Raw genomic sequence first — 23,763 nt, 5'->3', positions numbered from 1 at the left:
GATCTGTTTTAAATATTGGAAGTCCACAGAATATTTCATTTTGAAATGGGGTGCGGAAAAAAAAGGTGACCATCTCTGAATTGAAATCCTATCTAAGATTTGTTCATGCTTCAACAGTCAATCACTGGGCATTAGCAATAGGCTACATATTGTATAAAGTGGTACTTTCTTTCCTTTTGGGAAGTACTATATTATAAATGAAGTAAGTACATTATGTTTAAATATCAGGAAACTAAAATTCCATATTGAAAAGACTATAAATTGAACAGAATCCTATTTACCAAGCATGCATTCCTCTTCTTCTTCTTCCTCTTTAATTTTAAACAGAGTGTGTGTAAGGAGGGGAGAGGGGGCAGGTAGAATGTGTGCTGTTACTCAGGCACATGAGTACAATCTTTTCGGATAATTATAAATTTTTTTAATGTTTTATTTATTTCTAGGAGAGAGAGAGAGAGAGAGATAGCGTGAGCAGGGGAAGGTCAGAGAGAGAGGGAGTCACAGACTCTGAAACAGGTTCCAGGCTCTGAGCTGGCAGTCAGCACAGAGCCTGACGCGGGGCCTGAACCCACGAACCGCGAGATCATGACCTAAGCAAAAGTTGGATGCTCAACCGACTAAGCCACCCAGGCGCCCCATCTTTTTGGATAATTATAAAAAATCTTTGGGGCGCGTTGGTGGCTTGGCCAGTTGAGCGTCTGACTGTAGCTCAGGTCATGATCTGTTGTGAGTTCGAGCCCCACATCAGACTCACTGCTGTCAGTGCAGAGCCTGCTTCAGATCCTATGTCCTGTCTCTGTCCCTCCTCTGCTTTCTTTCTCTCTCAAAAATAAAAATAAACATTAAAAAAAATAAGGAAATCCTCATATTCTCCTTCCCAGTGCCATTCCCTGCTTTCATTAAGAACCTCACAATTCTCGAGTGTGAAATGGTTTAATAACCTCTTGGGAGTGTTAAGTGATTAAATGAGCTATTACTTAAAATGCCTTCTTGGGGCGCCTGGGTGGCTTAGTCGGTTAAGCGTCCGACTTTCGCTTAGGTCATGATCTCGCGGTTCGTGGGTTCGAGCCCCGCGTCGGGCTCTGTGCTGACTGCCAGCTCAGAGCCTGGAGCCTGTTTCAGTCTGTGACTCCCTCTCTCTCTGACCCTCCCCTGCTCACGCTGTCTCTCTCTCTCCTAGAAATAAATAAAAAAAACATTTAAAAAAAAAATGCCTTCTTACAGAGTAAGAAGCCAATAAACTGAAGCTACAGGGACATTATTCGTTAAAATATCAGAGAATCTTGATGCAATGTCCAGCATTCTGAATGATCAAACAGGCTTTTATGTGGAACTTGGGGCCAGTAGGTGTGGCCTGTATCATCTCCGCACAAATCAGGCATCCATTACAGATATGAGGACAGGCAGGTGTAGCTTCACACGCCAGAGGCTCCCAGGACTGCTGTACTTCCTGTAGGGTGAGGTCTCTTTCCCTCTAATTTCTATGGGACCTCCCAGCTTGCGTTGTTATTGTTTCTCCAGTACTTCCTCCTATCTCTCTGCTCGTGGAGTAGCAGAAGGCTCACAATGAATTCAGGTCTCTCCATTCCTTCAACACTGGCCACAGTTTTCTTTTCTTTCTTTCTTTTTTTTTTTTTTTTTTTTACAAATAGTTTATTGTCAAGTTGGTTTCCATATAACACCCAGTGCTCATCCCACAAGTGCCCTCCTCCATGCCCGTCTCCCCCTCTCCCCCCGACACCCATCAGTCCTCACTTTGTTCTCAGCATTCAAGAGTCTCTCATGGTTTGCCTCCTTCCCTTTCCCCCACTATTTCCCCCCTTCTTCTCCCCCACGGTCCTCCGTTAAGTTCCTCCTAATCCTCCTATACGTGCAAACATATGGTATTTGTCCTTCTCTGCCTGACTTATTTCGCTCAGCATAATACCCTCAAGGTCCATCCATATTGCTACACATGGCCAGATTTCATTCTTTCTCATTGCCATGTAGTATTCCATCCTATAGATAAACCACATCTTCTTGATCCATTCGTCTTTTGATGGTCATTTAGGTTCTTTCCATGTTTTTGCTATTGTTGAGAGTGCTGCTATGAACATTGGGGTACATGTTCTCCTATGCATCAGCACTCCTGTATCCCTTGGGTAAATTCCCAGCAGTGCTATTGCTGGGTCATAGGGGAGTTCTATTGTTAATTTTTTGAGGAACCTCTTCACTGTTTTCCAGAGGGGCTGCACCAGTTTACATTCCCACCAACAGTGTAGGAGGGTGGCCATGGTTTTCTAAATTTTGCTCTGCCTACTATATTCCTCCTCAATGCATATCCAAAGTTAAGGAAACAATACATTCTACAGATTACTTCTAGTTTCAGAACAAAGATTATTTACAAAGGGGCAACGATGGGTGGTTTGGAACAGGATAAAAAGAAGTATTTTCTTCCTATTTTTTAGAGTTGTACCAAATATTCAATTGTATTGAATTAAAATTGGAAGAAAAAAAGGCAAAACTGACTGTTTACTGTCCCTTCAAGCCCAATTCTATAGAAGTGACTCTTTGTCCTGCTCCCTCAATTCTGCACAGACTTCACGTCAGCACTGTAACCCTGGACTGACTGAACTCACCTGCTGACACACCTGCCTTCCCAACTAGACATTGAGTATCTGCTCCTGCTCATCCTTCCCACCTGTGTCCAAAACACGGCCTAAATCACTGCATTCATAGATGTAGTTAAGGAGTCAGTCACTTGTTTTTTTTTTTTTTTTAAGTTTGTTTATTTTGAGAGAGAAAGAGAGTGGGAGAGAGAGAATCCAAAGCAGGTTCCTTACTATCAGCACAGAGCCTGAGTCAGGGCTTGATCTCACTAACCACGAGATCTTGATCGGAGCCGAAATCAACAGTCGGATGCTCAACTGACAGAGCCACCCAGGTACCGCAGGAGTCAGTCACTTCTATATCAAGGCCATGGTCTAGTTAGAGAATTGTAACCTCTCATGTCCCTTCTTTGCAAGCATAGCCTTCATGGAGACTGGGACACATTAGTACAAAGGTTGGAAGGGAACTTATTTCTATCACAGAAACAGGGGATGATGACTGGAGCTCAGAGCCTTGGGTAACTTGCAGATGCGTTCAGTCCAAGGGGAGACACCTTCCTATCTACTGGAAACAAGTTTTCAATTCTGGAGAAAGAGAAAGGCTCTACTGACCTGCATATCACAAGATATTTCATGAATAGAAGTAGAACTACAGAAGAGTTGAAGAGTGTGACATCCCAGGGACAAGGCCTCTATCAGCTCAGTGTATCACCCCCCTCAGGAAGCTCAGTCTCATCTTTTCTCCCAAATCCCACTCATTAAGCCCATCTCAAACTAGAGAGTTGCGTCCCAGATACTGTTGCTGACCTCTCTTCCCATAAGCAATTTTCTCGAGTCCATGCCCTTCTTGTTCTAAAGTCCACTTGGGCTTCTGAGACTCTTCTGCCACATTATCCCCAGGTTTGTACCCTAGAAAAGAGTAGAGATTTTTCAAATCTCCAGGACAAGCCAGCTGAACCCTGCTTCAAAGGGAGCGACTTGGAGCAGGTGACAGCAATCATCAAAAGGCTCTAGGCCTTAGGGTAAAGCCCAGAACTTGGCAGTGGAGCAGACCTCTAACATTGAATGCACTCTTTCAACTTTATACATGAGGAGACTCAGCCTGGAGAGGCCAGGTGACTTGCCCCCCCCCCCTTCACATATCCTATGACCTTGCACCCAGGAGTAAAGTGCCTTTCGCACTGCATTGTTCTGTGTGCTTGTCTTCTTCAACCCCTTTACCTGCTAAGATAAGATTGGGATGAACATTAGCTAAGCTCCAGTGTGGAGAGGTGGTTCTCAAACTGTGTTGCACCTTAGAATCACTTGGAGAGCTTAAAATAATTTTGATGTCTGGCTGCACACAAGACCAATTAAGTCATAACTTCTGGGCTGAGTTCCAGGCAACTGGGGTGCTTGAACCAATGCAAGTAGCTTGACTTGTCTGCCCAGGAGTGGGGAAGGGTGGGGAGCGACAAGTGGCCTGGTGGGTCCAGTACCCTTCTGGCATCCTGTGGGCCTATGTTTCTGGTAGGTGGGAGGAGTGAGGCAGGGGAATTGCTTGGCTCGACTGGGATTTAGGACTGTTTACAAGTGGGGCCTGTACCTACCAGAGAATTTTGATGGTCCACAAATTATTTCTGCATCCAGATGAGCAGGACCAACCACTAAGCTCTCTCAATGCTAACATTTGGAAATCAACACCCTCGCTGCTTGGCAACAGAGGAAGAGCTATGTTCCCCAAAACTCCTCCCTGTCCTCTAGGGGGTATTCTGAGAGTGTCTCTGATGCAGACAAATGTCTGCTTTGGGTAAAAGCCAGTGGGTGAGGGGTGGCTGGGTGGCTCAGTTAAGGGCCTGACTCTTGGTTTTTGCTCAGGTCATCTCATGGTTTGTGAGTTCAAGCCCCAAGTTGGGCTCCATGCTGACAGTATGGAGCCTGCTTGGGATTCTCTCTCTCTTCCTCTCTCTCTCTGCCACTCCCCTACTCTTTCTTTCTCCCTCGCGCCCCCTCAAAAAAAATATATCTAAATAAACTTTTAAAAAGCCATTGGATGGATGGTTTAAACATAGGTTTGAAAGCTACTGTTTTGGTAAGGTAGAAAACTGCAGTATTTAAAAATGAAAAGCCAATGTTATGGTTTTATTTCCAAATATACTAAGATGAACTGATAAACTGTTTCTTGCAGACATTTGTAAGAATAAAAGCCTGGGTGGCTGAGTCAGTTGAACGTCCAACTTTGGCTCAGGTCATGATCTCAGGGTTCCAGAGTTTGTGCCCCACATCCTACTCACTGCTGTCAGTGTATTTTTTTAAATGCTTTATTTATTAGAGAGAGAGAGAGAGAGAGAGAGAAACAGCATGAGCAGGGGACGGTCAGAGAGGGAGACACAGAATCTGAAACAGGCTCTAGGCTCTGAGCTAGCTGTCAGCACAGAGCTCAACAGGGGGCTCGAACCCACAAACTGTGAGATCATGACCTGAACCGAAATCAGACGCTTAACTGACTGAGCCACCCAGGCACCCCTCACTGCTGTCAGTGTAAAGCTCACTTTGGATCCTCTGTCCCCTTTTCTCTCTGCCCCTCCCTTGCTTATGTTCTCCCTCTCTCAAAAATAAATGAAACATTAAAAAAAAAAAAAAAAGCCTGGGGGGGGAGGGGGGATGGGCATGGAGGAGGGCACTTGTGGGGAAGAGCACTGGGTGTTATGTGGAAACTAATCTGACAATAAACTATTTGTAAAAAAAAATTAAAAAAAAATCCACCTAAACTATGAAAAAAAAAAAAGCCTAAAATCTAATGGATAAAGAACTTTGACATTAATTTATATTTTCCTATGGGGCACCTGGGTGGCTCAGTCAGTTAAGCATCCAATCTCAGCTCAGGTTCCTGAGCTTGAGACATTTGGTGAGCTCCAGCCCTGCTCCAGGCTCTGAGCTCTCTCTCTCCCTCTCTCTCTGCACCTCATAGGATTCTCTCTCTGCCCCTTGCTCACTTACGCTCTCTAAAACTTATATGTTCCTAAGTGTTACGTTCATTATAGTCTGAAACTGGGGCCTATCCATGTATAGGGCAGGACATATATGTATATATGTATCTCTATGTGGCTTTGAGATGTGTGTCCTTATTTGGTAGGTGACAATTCTCCTGCAGCACACATACTTTATTTCCTTTGGAGAAGTTATAACATTTGTTCATCCTAAGTGTAAGCAAAGAAATAATGTTTTGGTGGGTTGGGGCCTCTGTGATGTGCCAAAGAAGAGAGGTAGTTGACTAAGGGGGCTGGCCCCTGGCTCTCTGGGCTCCTGTTTCGCTTGGACACCTGGGAAGCCCTCATTCATTCTTTACCAAGTAACAGGGGACCTAGAGGAGCGGTGGGAGCGGCTCTAGGTGATGCCCTCCATGCAATTCTCTACATCATAGGCATGGATTACCTTCAAAGATCTCCAAAAAAATTTTTTTTTCTGATTCCTTTAGTTTTCCTAGGCTTCTTGCGAGGGATGCCACAAACTAAATCAGCCTAACAAAAGATTTTATAGAGGGGTACCTGGGTGACTCAGTCAGTTGAGCAACTGACTCTTGATTTTGGCTCAGGTCATGATCTCATGGTTTGTGAGATCGAGCCCCATGTTGGGCTCTGCACTGATAGTGCACGGCCTGCTTGGGATGCTCTCTCTCCCTCTCTCTCTGCCCCTCTCTAGCTCACGCTTTCAGTTTAGAGATTTGTGAGCTTTGAATTCTGTGTCTCCCTCTCTCTCTCTTTGCTCTTCCCCTGTTCATGCTCTCTGTCTCAAAAATAAACATTAAAAAAAAAAAAAGGAAACACCACACTGGGTGTAAATGATACAGAGTCAGACAACTGTTTAGAAAGGCTCTTGAAATAAGGGGAGACAACTTACAAGCGGCTACTTCAGTTCTGCTACCTTTTGAGGATTTGGGGGCAATGACACATGATGGAAACATACTTTCTACCTTCAGTTACTGACGACTCTTAGGAGCCTTGCTGCTGAGTTGTCTCCATGATGTAGTGCAGATGTTTTCACAGTATGTCCCCTCGGGTGCCCTGGAGTAGCTTCACTTTCATCTGTTTCATACGAACAGGGGGCAAAGCAGACATTGTTCCAGGACTAACAACACCCAGAAGCCACGGAGGGAGAGAGGGATGAACACGAAAGAAACGATCAAATCCAGTGGCGCAGTAAAGCGATTCTACAGAGAAACGGCGGAAGGAATTCATTGCTTCATGGAACAGTGCTCCCCCCTCCCGTGTTACGTGTTTGCATAAAAGAAAAGCAATCTGCTTTTAGAATAGATACTGCAACTCAAAACTTGGATTTTGGCAGGCTGGAGGATTTTTTTTTTTTTTTGGAACGCATTGCCCCCTAAAGAGCTGATTTTTATTTTTTGCCTGGAGTAACTTCACTTGAACGGTGTCTCTTTCTGGGAGGGGTAGGAATTAACCAGCACATTCCAGAGTGAAGACCATCTTCCCTTTGCTGAGGACTTGAACTGACCATTCTGATGTAGGAGCACTAAGACTCCAGAATGTAGCCTGGAGAGAAATACATTTTGTTTAAAAAAAAAAAAGGACAACAACAAAAAGACCTGCCTTCATTGAAATGCTTTTCTGTTTAGTAGAAACTTCCCAGGGCCACAAAGACTTAGCCTTCTGGGCTGCAAATAAGGCTCCAATGCTACCAGAGATGGGCAGGTGGGAACTGCCTTCAGGCCTGCAGACAAACCTCTCAGGAGCCCTGGAATTCAGGGAGGGCCTGTCCAAGGAAGGTAGATTCATTCAGTTGGTAGAAATAGTACTATGGATTTTATTTTATTTTTTAAATTTACATCAAAGTTAGTTAGCATAGAGTACAACAATGATTGCAGGAGTAGATTCCTCAATGTCCTTTACCCATTTAGCCCACTCCCCATGCATTTTAATCTTTGAAGTTTTAAAAATAATAAATTTAATTTCTGAAGAGGTTGATATATATATGCATGTTTCAAGAACCTAAAAATATAAAAAGACATGGTGATGGGCCTCTTACCACCTCCCTTCTTTGCCCAGGATCCCCTACCCTTCATAGTTAGCCCCTGAGGCTGTTTATGTATATGCAAGTAAATACACGCGCACATGCGTGCGCGCGCGCACACACACACACACACACATAGGATATATATATTTCTCCTTCATTCCTCTCCCATTTAAAAAGTACAGGTGGTGGAGCTCCTGGGTGGCTCAATGGGTTAAGCATCTGACTCTTGATTTCGGCTCTGTCATAATCTCATGATTTATGAGACCGAGCCCCGAGCTGGGCTCTGCATGGCAGTGGGGAGGCTGACGGATTCTCTCTCCCTCTCTCTCTGACCCTCCCTCCTTCTCTTTCTTCCTCAAAAGAAATAAACATTAAAAAATACAAAAATGAAAGCACAAATGCTGGTGGCTCAGTCAATTGCTCAGGTCATGATTCCAGGATCATGGAATTAAGCCCTGAGTCGGGCTCCATGCTGAGCATAGAGCCTGTTTGAGATTCTCTCTCTCTCTCTCTCTCTCTCTCTCTCTAAACAGTACAAATGGTAGTGTACTAGCTAGGCATTGTGTTTTTGGTTTGTTTATTTTTAAAACTTTATTTATTTATTTATTTATTTATTTATTTATTTATTTATTTTGAGAGAGTGCAAGCAGGATAGGGGCAGAGAAAAAAAGGAGACAGAGAATCCAAAGCAGGCTCCAGGCTCCAAGCTGTCAGCACAGAGTATGATGCAGGACTTGAACCCACAAACTGTGAAATCATGACCTGAGCCAAAGTTGGATACTTAACCAACTGAACCACCCAGGTGCTCCTAGGCACCATTTTAATTTTGTTCCTATTCATTTGACAATGTCTTATAAGTCATTCTAAGCATTCTATCAGTATATAATTTCCTTACCCTTTTCTGCATGGGAATCTACCGAATAGATTTACTAGAATTCATTTTCCAAGTACGTTGGAATAAACACTAATATTCAATGATCTTTTGATATTCCAAACAATGCTGGAAGGCATAACCTTGGCCTATGTTATTCTATTACTGATAAATCTATAGGATAAATTTCTTTTTTTAAACTTCTTCAATTTTTAAATGTTCTTTTAAAAAATATATTATTGAGAGAGAGAGAGTGAGAGAGAGCAAGCGAGCAGGGGAGCAGGGGAGGGGCAGAGAGAGAGGGAGACACAGAATCTGAAGCAGGCTCCAGGCTCTGAGCTGTCAGCACGGAGCCTGATGCAAGGCTCGAACCCACAAACTGTGAGGTCATGACCTGAGCTGAAGTCCTTAATGGACTGGGCTACCCAGGCGCCCCTCTACATTGAGATTTATGTTGCGTCTGTATAAGAAGGAAAACTAAGGGGCGCCTGGGTGGCTCAATTGGTTGAGCGTCTGACTTCAGCTTAGGTCATGATCTTGTGGTTCACAAGTTCGAGCCCTACATTGGGCTCTGTGCTTACAGATGGGAGCCTGGAGCTTTCTTCAGATTCTGTGTTTCCCTCTCTCTGACCCTACCCTACTCTGTCTCTGTCTCTCTCTCAAAAGTAAATGAAATCATTAAAAAAAAAAAAAAAAAAGAAGAAGGAAAACTAGGCTACCATTAAATGGATGTCTCTTAGGAGGCAACATATATTTCTGTGCAGTGAGAATGTCATGGAGCCTGCTTGAGAGAGCAGATGAGTAACCAAAGCATGGATTTCACTAGAACAGGGGGTCAACAAACTTTTTCTGTAAGGGTCAGATAGCGAATATTTTAGGCTTTATAAGCCGTATGGTCTCTGTCACAATTTTTTGACACTGCCCTTGTAGTGTAAAAGCCTCCACAGATAAAAAGTAAATGAACAGGCATGACTTGTTCCAATAAAACCACTTTAAAAACAAATAGTGGGCTAGATCTGGTCTGTAGATCATCGATTCCCAACTTTTCTATGAGAGAAGCAACACGAAATGTTGTGCTATGTGTGTTTCATGAAATCAGCTACCACTCAACATGCACATCTGTATTGTACATTTCATATAACTTTGCAGAGAAGGAAAGCTGATTAATTGGCAGTTATATTTAATGGAGAGAAGCAATAATAGTATTGTGCATTGGGTGCTACGTGTACCCTGAGGTGGGAAGAAGTGTGTGATAACAGCTATTTATTTTTCAGAGAGAAATTTACAACTCTGTGCCCTGTTTTCTTTATATAACCTGCGGAGGGGAATAAAGTTAGGTGCACTACTCTCTCATGTAGAGAAGCAACATATATCTTTGTGGATGTCTAATTCTTTCTTTGACCACCATGCTCTAATTCTTCCTCCCCGCACCATGGTTATTATCTTTTAATTGTGTATTGAGATTGGAGGTGTCTCACCATATCTTTTAATATTTAGTGTCTCAAAAAGTATTCTAAAATCTAGCACTGACTGTGTATTCTGTCTTGCCCTCTTGGGAGGGAGATCTGAGTTACTAGTAAGGGTATCTTACTTAGATGAAAAAAAAATATATTTCTATTAGTGATATTTCTATTAATACATACATTAACAGTGTGTTCTAAATAGTGTGTTCATTTGGCCTGCTTTGCTGAAAAACAAACAAAATGCCCAAGTTTTCAATAACCGTATCACACAGAGAAAGGAAATTCACCTCCATGGACTATATGTTTCCTACAACCTGGTTGGACTAAAAAAGCTGAATTACTAGTATTTTTTTCTTTTCTAGAGACAAACTGTTAGGTGCGTAGACTTTTTTTTTTTCATATATTCTCCTTGCAGAAGTGAATCATTTGAGAAAACAGTAAGCTATGATATTTACATTTTTCAATTTCTCAAAAATACAATTAATCTGAACTTTACTTTTGTAGTTGATTAATGGATTCAATACATATTTATTGAATACCTTCTCTGCCAGATATTGCTAAACACTGCGATATGATGGTAAGTAACAGCTCCACATTAACTGGGTAGGGTTCTGCGGAGATGAATTGGGTCCTTCATAGTTGCCTATGGGTGGAATGTTACCCGTTTATATCTCCCTAATAACGTGTGAAAGTGGACAAGTGTGTGTATTTAGGAAGGAAGCTAGAGGGGCGCCTGGGTGGCTTAGTCGGTTAAGCGTCCGACTTTCGCTTAGGTCACGATCTCGCGGTTCGTGGGTTCGAGCCCCGCGTCGGGCTCTGTGCTGACTGCCGGCTCAGAGCCTGGAGCCTGTTTCAATCTGTGACTCCCTCTCTCTCTGACCCTCCCCTGCTCATGCTGTCTCTCTCTCTCTCTCCTAGAAATAAATAAAACATTAAAAAAAAAAAAATAGGAAGGAAGCTAGAGCTGGAACTACTCATAGGGGTGACAGCGGAGTATAAACACTAGTGAAGGTCAAGTAAAGATTTGAACTGGGTCTTGAAGAACCAGTACAACTTGAATGGTGGATGCGGCAGAGAGTAGGTGGAAGGGAGGGAGAATATACCAGAGGGGCAAATCCCAGAAAACAGATCCAGGGTCAGGGACAGCCCAGAGATTTCAGGGTGCCAATGGGAATGCATTTATGATAGAGAAGAGAATATGAATGATAGCAGAATAAGAGATATTGCTGGGTCAGGTCAGTGTGTGAGGGCCTAGACTGGGAATCTATTATTCTAACTAAGGGATCTTAATCAGGGTCTAAGTTTTTAGCATATCTAGCGCCTTGGTGAGACAGCCTATTCCTACTCCTACCCAGCACTCTTTCCAACACTAATGACCCCATCTACAGTCCGCCTGAGGGACGATGTGGTCACTACGTTCCGAGCAGAGGTACTCTTTATTGGGACATCAGGCACGCGGCCGTGTTTTGGAGGGAAACCAGGCCCGAATCGTTGCCTCTGAGGGCTCCATCGAGACGCTCCTCCCGCGTCCTAGAGAAGCAGCAGAAGGATACGCCAAACAAGGGGCGAGGAGCCGCGGATGACGCACTACCGGCCGCGCCGCTGCCTTTCCGGCCTGGCGGGTAAACCTGTTTCCTGGGCTCGCGCTCACCTGTGGGACAGTAGTTGCCGCCCGCGGGGAGTCCCCGGACCTCACGGTGAGCGGGCGGGGCCTTCGGGAGGGGAAAAGAGCGGCTCCGGGCGCCCTGGGCCGGGGCGGCGGGCGGAGGCAGGTGTGCAAAGCCCGCCCCGGCCCCGATCCCCGCCCCACCCCCCACGCCCCCAGGTTGCGTCCCGCGCGTGCGGCCCGGAACTCCCGGCGGCCTCCGCACCGGGCCCAGCACCGAGCAGACGTCTAAGAAAATGGTGGAAGGGATGAATGAGTGATGACCGAGTGATGGGTAGGTGGGTGATCAAGAGCTAGGACCCGTACCCGTGTTTGGAAACCAAGTCCCGGGGCTCAGAGTTCTGAGTCTGAGTACCAGCTACCCCCCCCCCCCCCACCATGAATACTGCAGCTCAGAAACATTTTAGGGACTGTCGTAATAGGAAACGGCAGTAGTGTAAAGGGCACCAGGTGGCTAGTCGCGAGTCTCTGAGTTATAATTCTTGAGGCTACAGAGGCTCTTTCTTGACCTATAAAGTTGGACTGTCTAGTAGTCAGTTGACAGCACGTATGTGACAGCACGTACGGAAACGTCAGTGTCTTGCTACAAAATTTTACTCTCCATTACGGGCCAAATGGGATCCAGAACTCAGGGGCGGGGCTCCAGAATGAGTGAGTTGGAGCCTAAAATGTGCCAACATGCGTCCAGTCTAATGCTGGAAGATACAGATGTTAGCAGATTTTTGTGACAGTATCTTAAACTACACTTATTTAGCACTTAACATGTATCAGGCACTGTTGGAAGCACTTACACTAACGTAACATTCACAACAATGTATTACCTGTAGTTTTTAATGAGGGTGCTGAGGTGCGGAAGGGATAGATGACTGTCCCCGACACATTGCTACTAAGTGACCCAAGGTGCAGAAGAGAGTTAGACTGTGCTGCTTGCAGCCCGCATGAGTAGGTTACTTTTGGCCAACCGACAAATCCAAGAAGGGCTTCAGAGAGGAGGACATTTGAGTGTGGTCTTGTTGAAAGAACTGTGATTTCAAATTCGTGGAAAAGCCCGCCTGGCTTGCCCATAATCCTTTCACTAATTATTGAGAGGTAAGGAGGTGGCAGCGAGGAGAAAGCTTACAAGGTTTGAGGAGAGGGCTACCTCTCTATTACTTTTAACAGGATTAAGATATTAAAAGTTTCTTTCATTTTACCCTTCACCATAATTCCCTCTCTCCCCCAAACCTGATTCAAACGATCCTTTTATCATGTTAAAATCACTGACAACCACACTGTTCTACACCAGGCATTGGTGGATACACTTGTACATTCCTTTATGGGGAATTTATAGATGAGGAGTCAGTAGACTATGGCCCATAAGCCAAATTTGATCTATCACCTGATTTTATTAAAAAAAAAAAGGGGGGGGGGCCGCCTGGGTGGCTCAGTCGGTTAGGTGTCTGACTTCAGCTCAGGTCATGATCACATGTTTCGTGGGTTCGAGCCCCGTGTCGGGCTCTGTGCTTGCAGCTAGCTCAGAGCCTGAAGCCTGCTTCAGATTCTGTATCACCCCCTCTCTCTGACCCTCCCCTGCTCACGCTCTCTCTCTCTCTCTCAGAAATAAATAAAACATTAAAAAACTTAAAAAAAAAAAAGTCTTACTGAAACACAGCCAACTTCATTTGTTTCCATATTGTCTACTTCCTTTTTTGAGACTACAAAAGGAAAAGTTGAATAGTCATGACAGAGAGAGACCATATAGCTCATGAAGCCTAAAATATTTACTTTCTAGCCCTTTACAGAAACTATTTGCGATTTGACACAAACTGCTGACGGTCTAGATGACCCACACTTGGAGGAGAGGGTTGTCACCAAGACATCTTCCCTTCTCCTAATGCTTGACCCCTGTGGAATGCCCGCCATGTGGAAGATACTTTATAAGTGTTTTGTATGAATTAACTCATTTAGTTAAGGATTCACAGAATGTTAAAGCTGAACGGACCCATGGATATTATCTAATTTGTTAGTTTTTTCAGATAAATAGCTAGTCATATAGGCCCATTCACATGGGCTGTGACAGTAGCTTCCTGATTCTCACATCAGTTCACTTTAATCTTTCTCTGAATGAGAGGCCAATACCATACTCATTGGATGTGGCATTTTGATGACGTTGTTGCTTTCGTTTCTGGAGTTTTGGCTGTGAAGCCCGTGAGCAGGAACTATCATTTTTTTTACATGATTATTTCCCTGACTATAAAAATAATTCATGCTTGTTGTAGGGAAAGTAAACTATATAGAAGAGCATAAAGGACAAAGAAAGTAACCCATTAAATGACCTAGGGATCAGTGTGTTAACATTTTGGTGGATTTTCTTCTGATCTTTGTGTTTTATATATACCTGTGTGTTAATAATAGTTTCTGTTTATTGAACGGTTACTTCGTGCTGGTATATGTATGCATATTTTTTATTTTAGTGTTTTGTATTCTGGTTTAAAAACATTTTTTTAATGCTTATTTATTTTTGAGAGAGAAACAGAGCACAAGTGGGGAAGGGGTAGAGAGAGAGGGAGACACAGAATCCGAAGCAGGCTCCCAGCTCTGAGCTGTCAGCACAAGAGTTTGACTCAGGGCCCAAACCCACAAACCATGAGATTATGACCTGAACTGAAGTTGGATGCTTAACCAACCGAGCCACTCAAGTGCCCCCCAAATTGATCTGTTTAAGATCTGTTCTTCCAGGGGGCACCTGGGTGGCTCAGTCGGTTGAGTGTCCAGCTTCGGCTCAGGTCATGATACTGTGGTTCGTGGGTTCGGGCCCTGTGTCGGGCTCTGTGCTGACAGCTAGCTCAGAGCCTGGAGTCTGTCTTCGGATTCTGTGTCTCCCTCTCTCTCTGACCCTCCCCTACTCTCGCTGTCTCTTTCTCTCTCTCTCAAAAATAAATAAAACATTAAAAAAAAAGATCTGTTCTTCCAGAGTATGGTTCTTATATTAACAACCATTACGTCTATTTATCAAGACTGATTGTTCCAATTAGTGAGGTCCAGGTTTTTGAGAGCTGTTAATATGTCCGTGAGCCATTACTGTAGCAAAGTTAAAAGGTATACCTTTGAAGTTTTAGATTGAGATTATCAGTTTCATTCATGAGCTAAGGCAGGAACCCTGAGAATTAGATGCTGTGTTTCCTTGCAGATTCATTCACTAAAAGGTTCTCCAGCACCCATACACAAAAGTTTACAAAGTTGCCAGATTCTGCTTCTCTGCCCTCACCCTATTCCAGAGCAGTAACTGCTGAGAATCAGTCTTCCTCTGGAATCATTGAGAACCAGACACTGTGATAAGCATTTAGGATATTTGTAGTGAACAACGCAAACAAGCCCCATGACTTCATGACACCTAAGAGACTAGCAGAGTGAATACATCAGCATTAAGCAAGCATTTAGATAATTTTTCTAAAGTCAGATTTATGTAATTTTCTCTTGTTCCTTTTTTAAAATTAAAAAAAAATTTAATGTATATTTTTTGAGAGACAGAGACAGAGCATGAGTAGGGGAGGGGCAGAGAGCGACAGACACAGAATCCGAAGCAGGCTCCAGGCTCTGAGCTGTCAACCCAGATCCTGACGTGGATCTCAAATCCACTAACTGTGAGATCATGATCTGAGCCAAAGTTGCACGATTAACTGGCTGAGCCACCCAGGCACCCTGATATGTGTACACTTTAATCCCTATCACCTAGTTCACCCATCCCCTCCCATCACCCCTCAGGGAACCATCAGTTTATTCTCTGTACTTAAGAGTCTTTTTCTTGTTTACCTCTCTCTCTCTTTGCTCATTTGTTTTGTTTTTAATGTTGATTTATTTATTTTTAAGAGAGAGGGAGAGAGGCAGAGAGAGAAAGAGATTCTAAAGCAGGCTCTGCACTGTCAGCACAGACCCTGATGCAGGGTTGATCCTGCAAACTGTGAGATCATGACCTGAGCCGAAATCAAGAGTTGGGTGCTCAACCAACTGAGCCACCCAGATGCCCCTCATTTGTTTTGGTTCTTAAATTCCATGTGAGTGAAATCATACAGTATTTGTCTTTCTCTGATTTATTAAACTGAACATACTGTCTAGCTCTATGTTGTTGCAAATGGCAAGATTTTATTCTTTTTTATGGCTGACTAATATTGTGTTGTGTACATATACTATGCCTTTATCCATTCATCTATTGATGGACACTTAGGCACCTTCTATTTTTAACTCTTTGAGGAACCTCCATACCATTTCCCACAGTGGCTGCACCTGTTTGCATTCCCACCAACAGTGCACGAGGGTTGCTTTTTCTCCACATTGTCTTCAACATTTGTTTCTTGTGTTTTCAATGTTTGGTTTTGTGCTCTCCTGTTTTAACATATTGTATTTTCTCATGAATATTCTTTGGAAATATGATTTTTAACAGTTACAAAATCTATCATATCCATATGCCATCAGTGTTTATTTGCCTGTTGTTTTACAGTTATATTAACAGTGTGATCTTTGTACATAAATTTCTGTGACCATCTCTGGATTACATGTTTCCCTTTTTTCTCTGATTATAGAAACTGTTTATTCCTACAGAAAAACTTTAAAGCATTATACAAATATAGGCCTTAAGACAAAAGTTTACCAGAATCCTGTTCTTCAGAGATGATCATGATTAACAATTTGATACATATTCTTAGAGATTTAAGTTAGTTTTTTAAAAAAGAAAGCAAAATATAGATAACAGAAGAAATTTGGGAAGTAGAAGAGAAAATCATTGGTAATATACCATATCACCATAGTGATTGATGATTAATTTTCCTTGATTTTATTCATATGTACATTTTAATATATATATGATATACTTGGAAATTTAATATCTTGCATGTTTTTGTTTATATAGAGCATACTTTTCCAAATGATCACATATTTTCATTTTACATTATTTTAATATGTGTATAATTGCCACCCCGTGGAAGTACCATGATTTGCTAAGCATCAGTGTCCTTGAGTAGAAAGGTTGTGTTTTCCAACAACATTGCAGAGTATTTTTTTGTTTACAGGTAACAAAGAATACAGCTTTTTTCTTCTTTGAGAAGTTTCTTCTTTCTGAGAAAGTTTTTTTTAAAAAAATTTTTTTAATGTTTTATTTATTTCTGAGAGAGAGAGGCAGCGTGAGCAGGGAAGGGTCAGAGAGAGAGGGAGACACAGAATCCGAAGCAGGCTCCAGGCTCTGAGCTAGCTGTCAGCACAGAGCCCAATGCGGGGCTCGAACCCACGAATCGCGGGATCATGACCTGAGCCAAAGTCAGACGCACAACCAACTGAGCCACCCAGGCGCCCCAAAAGGTTTTTTTTTTTTTTTTAATCTTTATTTATTTTTGAGAGAGAGAGAAAGACAGAGTACAAGCTGGGGAGGAACAGAGAGAGAGGGAGACACAGAATCTGAGGCAGGCTCCAGGCTCTGAGCTGTCAGCACAGAGCCGGAGGCGGGCCTCGAACTCACAAACCACAAGTTCATGACCTGAGCCAAAGTTGGCTGCTTAACAGACTGAACCATGGAGGCACCCTGAGAAAGGTCTAATAGTGTAATTACTCGGTTGAAGAATACAGGCGTTCTGTAGTCATACTGAGGACTTTAAGGACCTTCTCAGATAGATTGTAGGTGTTGTATGTACTTAGTGAATATTCTTTTCTGATTTCCTATATCCCCAAATATTGATCCCAGTATTCCAGCTGCAAGTTAGCCTACAACTTCGAGGCCTAATATATATTGCATAAGTACCTCTAGAAGGATGGTACCAGTTTACATTCCCATTGCTGGTGTATGAGAAGCTCTCTTTCCCCATACCTTTGCCAGGCTTTTTTTTTTTTCCTTAAAAATTTATGTTTGTTTTTTGAGAGACACCGAGAGACAGAGCGTGAGCTGGGGAGGGGCAGAGAGGGAGTCACAGATTCCGAAGCAGGCTCCAGGCTCTGAGCGGTCAGCACAGAGCCCAATGAGGGGCTCGAACTCACATACTGTGAGATTGTGACCCAAACTGAACTCAGACACTTAACTGAGTCACCCAGGTGTTGTCCAAGGATGTGTTTTTTGTTTAAACAGCAGATATACCCATGTCACTTTTTGCCCCCAAACCATTTCATATTCCTTTGGTGGCTTTCTACTCACTTTAAGGTAAATTCCCTAAAATGGTTTGCAGGGTTGTATTTGATCTAGCTTTTGCTAGCCTTGGGCTTCATATTTTATTTTTGTGCTTAATACTTTATCTTACTGGATCTCTTTTTCATTTTTCCAGATTTGTGAGCACAATTCCATTTGTGTACCGTTTCATATCTCTGGTATATTCTTTTCTGCCCTCACCTGTCTCATTCCTATTGGTCTCTTTTTCAGGGCGGCTTTCTTTCCAAGACTACATCAGGGCCCCTTTGCTCTACATTCCAGCATCTCATATTTCTATTTTTGTAATTCCCATAATTGTAATTACACTTTAATGTCTTTGTGCAGCTGAAATGTAAGTTCTGGGCAGGTGGGGGCATGTCTGACTTTTTCTTCACTGTTTAACTCTGATTATACTGAAACCCCACTCTACTTCATGGTCTTCTGTAGGATTGTGTTGTGAGTTCTTTCTATGCCCCTCTTCTAGAATGGGATCTGGAAATCCCAGATAGGATCCTCTTAAACCTTTACAATTTAACACAGAGGCACAGACTTTGATGTGAATACCACAGTACCAGCCTTATGTATTTCAGTAGACTCGTGCCATTCATACATGCATTTTGAGTACTTGGTTACGGTAAAAATCATCTCTCTGACTTCCTTTTTCCTTCCAATAATGCTGTGGATTCTACTTTTCACTTCAGGGTTAGATGGAGAGACATTTTTGGATGAACAGTTGTGATCCAATATTACAAACATGAGAAACTCTCTGTACTATTTTTGCAAATTTTTTGTAAGTCAAAGATTATTTCACAACTTAAATGAAATTTTTATTTTTTCAACTGCAGCCTACTCTCTTAATGTTGAGCTGTGCCAGAAGAGAAACTGTGCAGTTGATGTGACATCTGGAAGAAAGGGCAATTGGTATACCTCTACGTTGTACGGACAGAGAGAGTTCCCTCACTACTCTCCAGCTCCATAGCATATAGTGGTGATGAGTGGATCAGACTTAAAGCATTAGCTTTATTATGAGACCATTTCCCTGTGCACCTTTTAATTATTTGGACTTTTCTTTTTTTAAAATGTTTTTTATTTATTTCTGAGAGAGAGAGAGAGAGACAGCGTGAGCAGGGGAGGGTCAGAGAGAGAGGGAGACACAGAATCTGAAACAGGCTTCAGGCTCTTAGTTAGATGTCAGCACAGAGCCTGATGTGGGGCTCGAACCCGCGAACCACGAGATCATGACCTGAGCTGAAGCTGGACACTCAACCGACTGAGCCACCCAGGTGCCCCTGTTTGGACTTTTCATACAGATTGTTGTATAAAGACAGAGTGCACCTATTGACATGAATACTTATATCCACTTCATAGGTATTTTTGTCATTGTAAATAACATTCTGATTTATTCACCCAACGCTTGAGTGTTTGCTAATGTGTCCGTCTGGCTGTCACTTTTCACAGAGCTGACAAATGGAATTTGTGAAGCTGGAAGGCTGCAAGCCTGAGGCCATTTGTGCTGATGCAGTCACTGTGCGATCTAGACGTTTTGTGTCAATTATTAGATGACATTCCTAGGCAATAGTTCTTTATCATTTTCCTGTTTACTGGGACAGTGATATCCCCTCCCCCACCTTTTTTCCCCTATGAGCAGGGCTCCCAGTTTTCCAACTCTGAAGTGTTTTCCAGTCAAAGCAAAGAGAAGATTTGTGGATGTTGAACATGCAAGGAGCTGAAGAGCCAGAGCTCGGAAGAGAGGTTTGTCCAGGTGAGTGAGCAAGGGAGAACCAGGGGGAGAAACTGGGGCTTTGGAAATTGTGCAAGAGAAACTGACTGAAACTCAGGAAGGAAAATTACCCTGTCCTAGAGGGATGTTGGGGGCCACTGGGGGAAGATGTGGGTGAGCATCTCCTGGGGCCAACTTTCCCCCAGTACTCATTTTGTCTCCTTTCCAGTACGCGCTTGGACACTTGCCCACGGTCCACTCTGAATACAAACCGTGCCCTGATCTTAGCTTGGTATCATTCGTCATTTTCCCCGCATTTCTGTTGTCTCTGGTTCTCTCACTTCCTGTTTCTTGGGGTTCCTTATTAATGGTGATCCCCGTACCCTAACACCAATCTCTTGCACCACTTAGAATTGAATGACTTGCCCTACTTGCTTTTATCAGTCCTTACTTCTATGCCATTGCTGAGACATGTCAGAACAAGGCCCCTCTGGGGCGCCTGGGTGGCTTAGTTGGTTAAGTGTCCGACTTTCGCTTAGGTCATGATCTTGCGGTTCATGGGTTCGGGCCCCGTGTCGGGCTCTGTGCTGACTGCCAGCTCAGAGCCTGGAGCCTGTTTCAGTCTGTGACTCCCTCTCTCTCTGACCCTCCCCTGCTCACACTGTCTCTCTCTCTCTCTCTCCTAGAAATAAATAAAAATATTAAAAAAAAAAAAAAAAAAAGAACAAGACCCCTCTAACTTCAGGGGCTTCCCTTCCCCCCTCCGCCCTGCACAAGAGATATTCACTCTAATGTCTTCTTTCAGATCTGATGAGCAAGTCTGTTCCAGAGCAGGATGTCTCTGAAACTGATTCACCAGGGGTAGTAGCAAAGAGCCTGCGAGAGGATACATACCAGGATACTACATTTGAAGAAAAATATGCATGTGGGAGCGTGAAGGAAAACCCTTCCGGAGAGCTTCCAGGACCACGTCTTTTCAAAGAAGGAGGTTTGGGGGGAATAACTTTTATCCGCAAGGAAGTATCTCCTGAAATGATTAGCCAAGAATATAATTTTGAGAGAAGCTTGCTTTTGACCTCAAGCTTTGTTACACATCTCAGGGTTTCTACACAAGAGGGCCTACATCAGTGGGAGACAAGTAGCATACACACCAGTGAGATTTCAGACCAGAGTAAATGTCCAACCCTCTCTCCGCAGAAAAAGTCTTGGGAATGTAATGAATGTGGAAAAACTTTTACTCAGAGCTCATCCCTTACCCATCATCAGAGGACTCATACTGGAGAGAGACCCTATGCATGCGAGGAATGTGGGAAAGCCTTCAGTCGTAGCTCCTTCCTTGTTCAACATCAAAGAATTCACACCGGAGTAAAACCATATGGATGTGAGCTGTGTGGGAAAACCTTTCGGTGTCGATCATTTCTTACTCAACATCAAAGAATCCATACTGGAGAGAAGCCTTATAAGTGTAACGAATGTGGGAATTCCTTCCGCAATCATTCCCATCTCACTGAACATCAGCGAATTCACACTGGAGAGAAACCTTACAAGTGTAATCGATGCGGGAAGGCATTCAATCAGAACACACACCTCATTCATCATCAGAGGATACACACTGGTGAGAAACCTTATTTATGCAATGAATGTGGCTCTTCTTTCCGTAAACACTCAAACCTTACACAACATCAGAGAATTCACACTGGGGAGAAACCCCATAAATGTGACGAATGTGGGAAGACTTTCCAAACAAAGGCAAACCTCTCTCAGCATCAGAGAATTCATACTGGAGAGAAACCCTATAAATGTAAGGAATGTGGCAAAGCCTTTTGTCAGAGCCCCTCCCTTATTAAACACCAGCGAATTCATACTGGAGAAAAACCCTATAAATGTAAGGAATGTGGCAAAGCTTTTACTCAGAGCACCCCACTCGCTAAACATCAGAGAATTCATACAGGGGAGAGACCTTACAAATGCAGTGAATGTGGTAAAGCCTTCATTCAGAGCATTTGCCTCATTCGGCATCAGAGAAGTCACACTGGAGAAAAACCCTATAAATGCAATGAATGTGGGAAGGGCTTTAATCAGAATACCTGCCTCACTCAGCATATGAGAATTCATACTGGAGAGAAGCCCTATAAGTGTAAAGAATGTGGGAAAGCCTTTGCTCATAGCTCATCTCTTACTGAACATCATAGAATGCACACTGGTGAGAAGCTCTATAAATGTAGCGAGTGCGAGAAAACTTTCCGCAAGTATGCACACCTTAGTGAACACTACAGAATTCACACTGGTGAGAAGCCCTATGAATGCATTGAATGTGGAAAATTCTTCAGACATAGTTCAGTCCTTTTCAGACATCAGAAACTTCACAGCGGTGAATAACCCAGGCGTTCAGGTTATGACAGCTTCTCTAGAAAGAGTGACTAGGAATCTGGCTGGGGGCAGAGAGGCAGGTACGTTTCCTGGAGGGAGCACTGACTGTTACACTCAGAAGATTATTTCTAGTTATGGAGGCGGGAGCTTGGAGAATGCAGAGCATTCAGCCGGGCATCTGGGAATTCAGGGTAGAAAGAAAGTTCCTGCTTTTCAGATAAATCCTTGCTGCTTGCCACTCTTCCTCCTTGTGACCGTCATATCTTGAGGTGCCATCTGTTAAGTTGGCACTTGTGTTTCCCTTACTGCACTCCTGCCCCCACCTCCCCAGCTTGTGACCCGTGTCCTCTGGCCAGTAGGCTGAGGTGCTTTTCCAAACGTTCAGTGTGAAAGTGGCAAGAGTTCTGAGGTAGTGCTCCGTGGCCTTGAGGTGTCTGAGGCTGCTCTGAAAATGCCATCTGTAGACGTAGTCTCATGAAGGCGAGGCAGAAATAAGGGAAAACAAAGACTCCTTATTCATTCACTCAACAAATAAGGGGGTACGTGGCAAGAACTGGGCTTATGTCTACAGATATGTTCGTGAAGAAGGTTTTTATCAGGGTGAGGGAGATCTTTCCTGATCCTTTCAAGCTGGAAGGCAATTTGGGGCTAAAATGGAAGTAGGAGGTCAAGAGAAACTTGAGTGAAGCCAGTTTGTGGAAAGGGAGTCAGATCTGCTCAGAGGTCCAGGAAGAGGAGCATTGACTTACCCAGGAGGGAAATCGCATGTGGTAGGCTGCTGGTGCTGAGGGACAACATCCAAACGGCTGTCAATGGACATTTAGGCAGGAGAAACCATTAGTGATGAAGACGGCCTTTTAGGTTGGCTGGATTCAGGGCTGCTGGACCAGTCCTGAAGAGAATGTCAGTCATTGTAGTGGGGAGGGCTAGGTTTCATTTAATTATGCCATTTGTGGCTATAAACAGATTAGTTAGGTTTCAAATGTTTCCGTTTTTATTGGGACTGTCTTATTCTTGGATATTTTACCTTTCCCTGCAGGTTAGGTGTAGTTAGGGAAACACCGTCATGGGAACAATTTGGAAAGGGTTCTAGAGATAATCACCTCTTTTTCAAATCCTTGAATATTGAGACAGTACAGTTAGCCACTGACTATGACAGTATTTTATTCTTTTAAAAGACTTTTTTTCCTCCTTTATTTCCTTACTCCCTTTCATGATCTTAATTGCTACCCAGAGCTTGAGCTCTGAGAGATGAGGTAAGGATAGCCTTTGACTGGTATTTGGAATACTTTCTGTCCTCTGAAGTTTATACTAGTTTTAAAAATAATGACTATTAAAAACAAAGTCAGTTGTTTCTGGAATGGTTGGTTACTTAGAACTCAGTATTAATTCTTTTTTTCCAGAGCAACTGCCTTGTAAGTAGTGGTTTGAGCTATTAATTACCATTGATAGGAATGTGGCAGAAATATCACTGTCTTCCTCTCTAGCTGTAAACATTATATTCAAAACCTGCCACAGGGCAATTAATAATCGAGTAAATCAATACTTTATGGACAAAAATAACCCTGTTAAAACTTTATGTTCATGAAAAATTATATTATTGAAAGGAAATATTGATGTACTTGTACTTTATAAATGAAAATAACACTATAGAATTCATTGCTGGCACATAGTATATGTTCAATAAATATTTGTTGAATTAATATATTTCAATCAACTTTTGCCCACCAGAAGCTTTAGCAACTTCCTGGGTTATGTAGTGTTTAGAGTAATATTTATACATTACTATCTTTGGAGCTTTGAGTTGAGATTAGAGAGATTTGGAAGAGTTTTCTTAAGGAAGAAATGGGAAATCTAAGGATGAAATATCTCCAAGTTCTTGTTCGAAAGATTTTCCAAATTAGAATAGACACAACTCTTTTTTTAATGG

The 23,763-nt window shown here is 43.1% G+C and overlaps 1 protein-coding gene across 3 annotated transcripts; it reads left to right on the top strand.

Moving 5' to 3' along the window:
- Positions 1-11,541: 11,541 nt before the first annotated feature.
- ZNF502 (zinc finger protein 502) lies at positions 11,542-23,536 on the top strand. Of its 3 annotated transcripts, none has more exons than XM_039228266.1 (4): positions 11,542-11,629; positions 18,589-18,734; positions 19,392-19,505; positions 20,269-23,536. In XM_039228266.1, exons 3-4 carry the CDS (start codon positions 19,451-19,453, stop codon positions 21,840-21,842), a joined length of 1,629 nt encoding a protein of 542 aa, XP_039084197.1. In that variant the 5' UTR covers positions 11,542-11,629; positions 18,589-18,734; positions 19,392-19,450; the 3' UTR covers positions 21,843-23,536. The 3 variants fall into 3 exon arrangements, with proteins under 3 accessions (XP_039084197.1, XP_039084198.1, XP_039084200.1); XM_039228269.1 differs by lacking the exon at positions 11,542-11,629 and adding an exon at positions 11,838-11,872; XM_039228267.1 differs by lacking the exon at positions 18,589-18,734.
- The last annotated feature ends 227 nt before the right edge of the window (positions 23,537-23,763 follow it).

This window comes from Hyaena hyaena, unplaced genomic scaffold (genome assembly GCF_003009895.1).
Source record: "Hyaena hyaena isolate Hyena2069 unplaced genomic scaffold, ASM300989v1 scaffold_30, whole genome shotgun sequence".
In the NCBI taxonomy this organism is placed as follows: Eukaryota; Metazoa; Chordata; class Mammalia; order Carnivora; family Hyaenidae; genus Hyaena; species Hyaena hyaena.
The sequence above is the reverse complement of the archived record's forward strand: the minus strand, read 5'-3'. Positions and strand labels throughout refer to the sequence as shown.

What these genes read in the sequence shown, in the direction of transcription:
- ZNF502 (XM_039228267.1), top strand. Translation starts at nt 19,451, where the DNA reads ATGTTGAACATGCAAGGAGCTGAAGAGCCAGAGCTCGGAAGAGAGGTT. An exon ending in CGGAAGAGAGGTTTGTCCAG is followed by an intron (nt 19,506 to 20,268) that starts GTGAGTGAGCAA and finishes GTCTTCTTTCAG; the next exon opens with ATCTGATGAGCAAGTCTGTT.